Source organism: Myotis lucifugus, unplaced genomic scaffold (assembly GCF_000147115.1).
Source record: "Myotis lucifugus unplaced genomic scaffold, Myoluc2.0 scaffold_36, whole genome shotgun sequence".
Classification (NCBI taxonomy): domain Eukaryota; kingdom Metazoa; phylum Chordata; class Mammalia; order Chiroptera; family Vespertilionidae; genus Myotis; species Myotis lucifugus.
The window spans coordinates 5,549,427-5,559,058 of NW_005871084.1; the positions used below are offsets into that span (position 1 = coordinate 5,549,427).

At 41.7% G+C, this 9,632-nt stretch overlaps 1 protein-coding gene and 1 long non-coding RNA gene across 2 annotated transcripts in view; one reads left to right on the forward strand and one right to left on the reverse strand.

Moving 5' to 3' along the window:
* Positions 1–3,214: 3,214 nt before the first annotated feature.
* LOC111825685 lies at positions 3,215–7,150 on the reverse strand. Its single transcript, XR_002828887.1, has 3 exons — positions 6,739–7,150; positions 5,201–5,282; positions 3,215–3,702 (listed from the first exon to the last, which is right to left on the reverse strand). It is a non-coding gene; the product is annotated as an uncharacterized LOC111825685 (long non-coding RNA).
* Positions 7,151–9,071: 1,921 nt separating this feature from the next.
* The window catches only part of PHLPP1 (PH domain and leucine rich repeat protein phosphatase 1), a 207,090-nt gene continuing 206,529 nt past the window's right edge, over positions 9,072–9,632 (forward strand). The window contains exon 1 of the mRNA XM_014454458.1: positions 9,072–9,147. Coding sequence (XP_014309944.1) covers positions 9,072–9,147 — 76 coding nt within the window. The remainder of the gene's footprint in view (positions 9,148–9,632) is intronic.

Consider the following 9,632-nt stretch of genomic DNA (forward strand, 5'->3'; position numbering starts at 1 on the left):
AAACTATTCCCCTCTATCGCCCACTCCCCTCTGACACCCATTTCCCTCTATCACCCACTCCCCTCTGACACCCACTCCCCTCTGACACCCACTCCCCTCCGACACCCACTCCCCTCTATCACCCACTCCCCTCTGACACCCATTTCCCTCTATCACCTATACCCCTCTGACACCCACTCCCCTCCATCACCCACTCCCCTCCGACACCCACTCCTCTCTGACACCCACTCCCCTCCAACACTGCTCCCTCTGGCACCTCCTTATTTCAGGGTATAGGGAAGTTTCACCTTCTGCTCAAGAGAGGTAGTCAATCTCTGTGCCAAATGGCTTGTCTGGAAAGAATCTGCGTGTGGGGAAAGGAAGCAGTAGGCTAAAGAATCAACGAGGAGAAGCAAGAGAGACCATTCTGGCTGGTGCCATGCAGTGAACTGGGATATGCCGAAGGAGGGGAAGATGAAGATAACTTGCACAGTGGTCCTGCTTCCTCCCAGACTCCAGAGGAGCCAGTTCTGGAAGGCTCGCCCTTTATGTTATTTATTTAATCAGAAATATGAAAAAAATAAATAAAAAGCACATCAGAAAACAAACGTTCAAATACTCTTGGGGTTTCTAGGAGCGATTAAGGTAAAATGATCTCATTTAACTGGGCTCAGAATGTATGATGGGAGAAGGGGTGGGGGTGTGAATGTCAGAGCTCACTCTTGCTGCTCTGGGTCAACAAAAAGCCTCTTTTCCTGGGCCTTGTTTTCAAATCATGTCCTGCCACCAGGGTGTAGTAATCATGTTGTTTAAATTAGTGTTTGTTTTTAACATAACAATACTTAGGAGCGATGAGCAAATTTCTAAAAAGAAATAATGGCAGCAAATGAAGACTCAAAACACCCTCTCTCACTGAGGGAGAATTGGGTCCCTATAACTCAAGCACCAGCGGGTAGGCTACGAAATTTGGAGCCCTGATTTTGGTGTCAGACAGTTTGGGTTTCTACCCTTGCTTTGCCCCTTTCAAGCTGTGTGACCTTAGAAAAGATGCTGAACCTTTCTGAGCTCCTCTTTACAATGGGAATCTAACTCTCAAAGGGTCAAAGGGATTAAGGTAGAACATATATATGACAAGTGTGGCAGTGCTCCGGGATGGGGCTGCCAGATAAAATACAGGACACCTGGTTAAATTCAAATCTCAGAGGTAGCATATTCCTAGGTTGAAATAGCAACACGGCAACAAAATATGCTACCCACATGTGATTTTTTTTTCTTCATATAAACATTTCGAATAGTTTAATTACTAGGTGCCCTGTATGTTTATTTGCTAAATTTGGCCACCTTACCCTAGCATGTTAGAGGCATTTGGTAATGTTTTCTCATTTTCACTTCCTCATAAGCTGATCTAAAAAAGACTTCAGACACTGCCTGATTTAAGTGTTGCTAAATTGTGGTTGCAGGATGGGGAGATAAGGAAAGATGACTGTAGCAATATGGGCTATAACCATATTCTTATTACCACAAATAGATAGTACAAAAAATAGCATCAAACACTGAGGGCCAGCATAGTATCCTACCTGATCATTAATTTACATGTTATGGAGAGTTTAAATAAATTATGGTTCTCTCAAATGACGCATTTTCATCTAGAGATTTAAAATTATGTTTATGGTAAGTTTTGTAATAACATGGGAAAGTGTTTAAAGCATAGTTTTGAAAGAGAAAGGCAGAATAGAAAATTGTAAATACATTATGCTCTCTACTACATTAAAATGCATAGAAAATATCTGGGAGGAAATATGACAATAACTCTGGGTTATTAGTTTTTTTGTTCATTCTTGCATCTTTAGCATTTTCAATATTGTCAAACTTTCTACAATGAACTCTTAAATTACATTAGAATTCACAATTTAGCAATTGTTTTAAATGATAAATAGAATTCTAAGTGAATTAAACAAGTGGTAGGAAACAACGTAAGTTTATTGACAAAACATAGTGTGTTCAGATTGTAACAAAACCATACAGTTGATCTTTAAAAAAAATCCCCTTTGTTATGATGCATAACACAAACAGGAAAGTGTATAAAATACAAATGTACATTATTTTTAAAACAGAGACCCAGGTAACCACCTCGGTCAAAACACAGACTGCTGTCAGTGCCCCAGAGGCCCCCATATCTCCTTTCCCAGTCACAACTCACTCTCTTCTACCAAGTTGGTTTGTGTAATTTGCTTTCTTTTCTTTTCATTTCAGCTTTATCACCTAAATTGCATCCCGAAAAAATACAGATTAGTTTGGCTTGTTCCTGAACTTGATATAAATGGAATCATGTGTCTGGCTTCTTTTACTAAACATGCTTGTCTAGCATTGTAATCATTTATTCCTTTTTTGTTGCCGTGTTGATATTTCAACCTAGGAATATGCTACCCCTTATGTGTCCATTCTGCTGTTGATGGATATTTGGGTTGATTCCAGGTTTTGGTATGTGAACTGTGGCTGCTGTCAACGTGCCGGTCCACGTCTCCTGGTGCACATGTGCTCACTGGGGCTGGTATTCTGGTTTCTGTGACCTTACGCTGTGCTAATGAGATTTCTACCCATCTGTGACCATAAAAGGGAAAACTGATAAAGACCCTGGAGTTTGGGAATCTGAAGCTGTGGATCTTGCTGTCATGGATTGGTTCCTATTCATGACACATTCATATTGCAAAGGACTGAAAACCCAGCAGTTTTCTTAAATGTCAGAATAAACCTGCTGTTACTTTAAATGCATTCAACATTCTTTTAAATGGCAAGAAGCAGTCTTAAAAGCTTTTTTATTTCAAATTAATAGCATATAAATGTGAAAGTCTCTCTTTTGTGACTGACAAAAACATTTGCCAATATTCCAAATTAGACCATTTGTTTTTAGCTAGAATCAGAAAAAAATGTTTTGGGCTGGAAGAGATTTTAGAGACACTACCTAGTTCAATCCCTTCATTTCATAAATTAGTAACTGAAGCCTCCTTGAGGTTTAATATCTTCCCAAGGTCATACTTAACTAGTGTAATACCAAGACTAGAATAACAACTTCTGACTTCCAACGTTGTATATTATTAAACTCCCTCAAAATATTACACAGAGTCACCTTTAAAAATTTTTTTTAAAATATATTTTTATTTATTTCAGAGAGGAAGGGAGAGGGAGAGAGAGATAGAAACATCAATGATGAGAGAGAATCATTGATTGGCTGCCTCCTGCACGCCTCCTACTGGGGATCGAGCCCCAACCTGGGCATGTGCCCTGACTGGGAATTGAACCTTGACCTCCTGATTCATAGGTCGATGCTCAACCACTGAGCCACGCCAACCGGGCCAGAGCCACCTTTTAACTATTGGACATGCAGAAGACTAAGACTGTTATTGTCACTGTCACCATCATTACATCTGATGTTAATATGAGCCCTTCTGCTTGATTTTCCTGATGCCTCATTGTTATCACACATGTATAAGATGATGCATATGCTATGGCACTGGGGCAGTGGTCACTTTTTTGTAATATTTCAATCCATATGGCAACAGATGGTTGTGAATTGTTAAGCTCTTGAAAGTCGCAGCTCCGTATTTACCGTAACCATTGAATGGAAGAGCATTGGAGACAGCAACTCTTTGTAAAATCTTGTCCTGTGATTCCAAAATGTCTGTCTGAGATCTGGTACTAGTTTGGGATGGTGTTTTTCTTCATCTGTGGTAACATGTGAGAAAAAAAGAAAGGACAATAGCAAGGAGTTTTTCATAACGTTAAGGGACCACCTTTGGTGCTAAGACTTGTCTTTTCTACATTTTGTGTGTTAAAAAGCACTTTCTCTAATAGTATTTTTCATGATATTTATAGTTTAAAAATATTTTTGAGGACAATGCTTACAACTGTTTTATTTCACTATCATATATGCAGTTCCTAGCATAGTGACTGGCATGTAACAGAGAATAAATATTTAAACAAATGAGTAAAAAGTTAATAAACCTAGTTTGGTCACCAATTTGGGGGAAGGGGAGGCCAGGAGAGAATTTTACTAATGGCTGAAACGCAGAAGTCTGGTAAATTTCAGATTCTCACTCCTGAGAAGCAGTCCAAAACACCTAGTGTATTGGAATGTCCTCTGAAAATTCACATCTGCCGGGACCCTCAAAATGTGAGCTTATTTGGAATAGGGTCTTTGTAGATCCAAGTGAAGATGAGATCATACGGCATTAGAGGACCCTGTTCCAGTGACTGGTATTCTTACAAGAAGGGGGATATCCGGTACAGAGACACAGAAGAAAACCATGCGAGGACAGATACCAGAAGACAAGGATTACAGTGATGCAGCTCTAAGCCAAGGAATGCTGGCAACTGCCAGAAGCTGTTTGAGGCAAGAAAGGCTCCACCTTCGCCACTCTCACCACCCCCACCAGTCCTCAGAGGGAGCATGATCCTGCCAACACCTGGATTTTTTTGGACTTCCAGTCTCTAGACCTGTGAAAGAATACATTTCCTGTTGTTTTGAGCTACAGTTCATGGTACTTTGTTATGCAGCCCTAAGAAATGAATACCACGTATCTAGAAGTACAGACCAGCAGATGTCATGGGAAGTAGAAGAGAAAAGGGCAAGATTTCTAGGGATTGACTGTGTCTCCTATAATCTATTTTGGGGCAAAGAGAATACAACGATACTTATTCAGGGTATAATTAATGATTATAAGTATAGGGACTCGAGGATACATTTCTATTTTTAGTCACAGAAGATCCAGGGAAAATGCTTTGAAATATGTAGGAAGGATTTATGTTAGATATGAATCTGGATGCAAAGAGGTATTAGGCACTTGTTAGAACCCAAAATGTGTTTCTAAAAAGCTGGGTATACATCAATTTTTAAAAATTAATGTATTTTAAATGTAGTAATAATTTAGGAACCCAGTATTTAAAGCAATTGTATGATAAAGTCAGATATAAGAGAAAGAATGAAGAATAGCCTGGGAAGAAATATTCATACCTTAATATAATTTATATATCTAAGTTTTCATAATTCCCATTTGTCTAAAACAAGAACTGTGTATACAAAAGAAGAGAACAGGTAAATTTTTACTAAAGATGAAAGAAAATGGCAATGCCTATATATAAGCTTTCTTAGTGCAGGCATTTTTGTTCATTCTCTGTAGTGGGGATAAATGACGCTGACACATAAAAGTTCCAGGTAATTTACATTGTTACCAGAAGTACTGGGATTCCATGGTCTTCATGCGATCTAATACTTCATTGTTGTGACCTTCAACACATGTTTATTTCTACGAGGCAGGATGTGAGAAATAATAAAAAACAAAGGATTATGAGATTAAAAAGGGTACACTAAAATCTGAAAAGCTGTCAAACTGTATCTATAAAATGGACTACCTAAGGTAGTAATGTTAACCTCTAGAATGGCCGGGAGCGAGATCGCACTCCACCTGTCTTTCCCCAAAAGTGCCCAGAACGCTATTGTGCTCCTCCTGCAGTGTCACTATTAGATGCTAGTAGTTCACTCTTTAGTGACAGATGGCACCTAAGTGCAGATTACTTATGATGCCGAATGTTTGTAGTTCTAAAATTGACCACTGGCATTTATCTGCCTAATTTTCATATTTTTTTTTTCTAAACTGCTGTAAAATCAGCAAAAATGCCTTGGCAATTTTAGCATAGTTCCTAGGATATTGGTTGGCACTCAAAGGGTTAATCTAGGCTCTGGAAGTGTTCTTAGAAGGGCGGGGTAAGGCTTTAGAGAGCTCAGGAGGTCTCATCCTGCCACTGGGCAGGAAACATATGAAATCAGTTTGGCCACCTGGGGCTCATTTCGTGCACCAGAGCAGTAATTTGCTAAATGGATCCCTCCTAGTAAAAAAAGAATGAGTAAATAGTGAGCAATTTAGTCATGGTAAACCACTAGTAGCTCAAGGGATATAAAAATGTGAAACTATAATTAGATTCCTGTTCATAATGTACTAACTAAATGTATTACATTGTATATTACATCTTTCTAAGTTTATTTCTGGACACAGCTGAGTCCTTAACAGACGGAAGGCATCTCAGCTATCAATTCATGCCTCCATTAAAATTCCAACTACTTATATTAGAAAAAAAATTCCAAAGATAGTTTCTTTTATCTTGGATCCTAAGGATGCAAACAGGGTTAACCTAGATGCAAAACACAGCAAGTCAGTAATAAGTCACACAGCATAAAATAAACTGTGGCAGTAAATTGAAAATTATGTTCTCTTTTTCTATACTTAACTGTTAAAATATTTTAACAAGTTGGCATCCAGGTTTGCAACTTTTACGTCTGTTATTTCTTTTCAGGATTATCTTTTAGCATTTTAAGAGGTGATTCTTTGAAAAGCGTGGCCAGTCAGAAATGTGATATTAGATGACTGTACATTTGCAGCACTTTAAAGGTTGGGTGTGGGGGGTGTCATTCAGGAGTCACGTGGTTTCAGGATATTGGTCTATTCCCCACTCTACTTTAAAGTAGAAGAAGCTATTTCATGGGTGTCTGGAAAATATTTATCCTGTACTGAAGTCCTTTTCTTATTCAGTATAGTGTGTGCTGGCTCAGATGGTCTGAATGACATTTTACAATACTAGTAAACTCCAAGTACAAGTTTCATGGCCCTATCAATGTATTATTTCAACTACCAGATTCCAGTTAATCTGTTGTTAAGGGTACTGCCTATTTATGAACTCTTATTTTCTTTCTGTCTCTCCTCTCACCTTCAAGTTGAGTAACTTTATGGAAGGTTTGGAGGTGGAACAAGGTATGAGTCACACTGTGGATCCTTGCTCTTCTTTCCACCCAACTCTGATTTTCATTATTCGAAGTAAAAGGGAATATAGCATCTTTCAGATTATGAACACTATGCATGCAATAGTTTCTACATTAGACCCCTCCTCCTCCCAATTTAATAATTCCTTATACCATCCCCGCCCCCTTCCTATATTTTGGATTCTAAATTCTCTGAGCAATGCTTTTTCTTTAAAAATTTTCCCCTTGGAGGAGGTGTTTTGGTTATAAATAACTTCAAAGAATAAACAAAATTCCTGGCGGATAAAAAGGCTAGGTGACTTGTAATGCTAAATGACAAGAACCAGAGCTAGATTAAGTACAGTACTATAATTTCTTTTTGTGGTCAGACAATCATATACTTTACAAAGTGTTCTCCCTGAAATTCTAGCACCCACCTGACACCATACATAGTTATTACAATATTATTGACTATATTCCCTATGCTGTACTTTTATATTCCCATGACTATTTTGCAACTACCAATCTACACTTCTTAATCCCTTCATCTCTTTTACCCTCCTCCCCACTCCTCTGGCAACCACAGGTCAGGTCTCTGTATCTATGAATATGTTTTCAATTTTGTTTGTTCATTTATTTTTTTCTTTAGAGTCCACATAAAAGTGAAATCATATGGTATTTGTCTTTCTCTGACTGACTTATTTCACTTAACATAATACCCTCTAGGTCAGTGGTCGGCAAACTCATTAGTCAACAGAGCCAAATATCAACAGTACTTCTTCAAAATAGACTCTCCCAGGCCAAAAACCGACTTCTGTGCATGGGCCACGAAGTTTCAATCGCACTGTACATGCGCCCGCACGTGGTAGTTTGTGGAAGAGCTACACTCAAAGGGTCAAAGAGCCGCATGTGGCTCGCGAGCCGCAGTTTGCCGACCAGGGCTCTAGGTCCCTCCATGCTGTCGCAAATGGGAAGACGTCATTCTTTAGTTATGGCTGAGTAATATTGCATTGCATATATGTACCACAACTTTTAAAATCCACTCATCTATTGATGGACACTTGAGTTGCTTCCATATCTTGGCTATTGTAAATAACTGCAATGAACATAGGAGTGCATCTATTCTTTTAAATTCGTGTTTTGACCCTGGCTGGTTTGGCTCCGTGGTTGGACTGTTGCCTCTCGTGACCCAAAGGGTCCAGGTTGGATTCCCTGTGAAGGACATGTACCTGGGTGGCAGGCCTGATTCTGGCTGGAGTCTGGGTGTGTGCGAGGAGGCAACCCATTCTCTCTCACATTGATGTTTCTCTCTCCCCACTCCCTCCCACTCAAAAAAAGAAAAAATTAGTGTTTTGAATTTCTTCAGATATATACCCAGAAGTGGAATCCCAGGTCATAAGGCAGTTCCATATTTAATTTTTTGAGGAAACTCCATACTGTTTATAATTTCTTAGAGAGGATGCTAATGGACACTGGGCTAATGGTGATGGTATTTATAATTAAAACGAACTTTCCTTGAGTTTGTTACATTAGCTAAAGCAATATAACTTTAGAAAGCAGATATATGGGAGTTAATATACAGACACACTCACTGCTTTCCATGTCATTTATTCCAAATTTGAAGATCGAAGGGAAACAAATTGAGACCCGTGACTTAGGCCTTTTTTCCTTTTCAGGTATAGGCATAGGAGAGGATTGGCTCGGGATTGCATCATTTCCACCAAGCACATTTAACAATTATCCAAGTTAGAATAACCAGACATTGTCTCCGCTGGCCTTGAAAAAGTGGGGAAAACCTGAGTTTGGCTTAGTTTGTGTATTTGTATCTCACACAATGGGTGGAGATGAGGACCCAACACTCGGGACCTTTGTACCATTTAGAGTCCCTCAAAGCCCTTATTTTCAATTAGTAGGGAAAATGAAAGTCTTCCGGGGAGCGGGAACAGGAGTGGGAGGGTTGTGTACAAATTAATGAACAAGAACATTCCCGGGCACAGAGTTCAACAGCAGAGGGCACACTACCCACTGTCAATGGCCAGCAGCGGGCGGCAAGGAGGGGCAAAGTGTAAGGATCTCTGGGACTTGTAGTCCGTCCGTTTCCGCTGGGCACCTCCGTCCCTTCACTGGCACTACAAATCCCAGGGTGCAATGCACGCCTCTCCTCGGCCACGCCCTCGGCACTGGGACCTCCCGGGAAACTGCCCCTGCCCCGCCCGCGTACGCACGCGTCGGGTTTGTTTACTCTGAAGCCCCGCCTCCCCTGCGTTCCCCAACTGTCCCCACTCCTCCCGGGAATGCCGTCATGCTAGTGATGCATATTCATGAGGCTCACGTGGAGCGCCCGCCCGGCCCAACTCCCGCCTTCCCGCTCCAGGCGTGTGATTAATATTCAATGAGCCTAGCTTCGCGGCTGGTTAGCCGGCGGGAGGTGGGGGAGAAGGCGGGTCCTGCGCGCGGGAGCCCGCGAGCCGGGTGGGGAGGGCGTGTGTGGGGGGGCGGTGGCGGCGAGGCGGGCGCGCGGGATGGAACACCGAGACACCGACGGAATGCTCCGAATTGCCACATAATCCCCTGGAACGGCCGAGCCGATCGCCATTGGCGTCTCCCTTCTCCCCGCGCCGCCGTCTCCCACCTTGGCCTCCCCGCCTCCCTCTCCGCCCGCTGCCTCCCGGGCTGGGGGGGAAGCGCGAAGCCCCACTGCAATGGAGCCCGCCGCCGCGGCTACGGCGCAGCGACTGCCAGAGACAAGCAGAGAGGACCGGGCTCCGGCTGCAGTGGCGGCGGCAGCGGGGGCAGTAGCGTCAGTTCTGGCGCCGGAACGGCAACACCGAAGACCGAAGTCCGTTTCAACCGATCTGGTGTC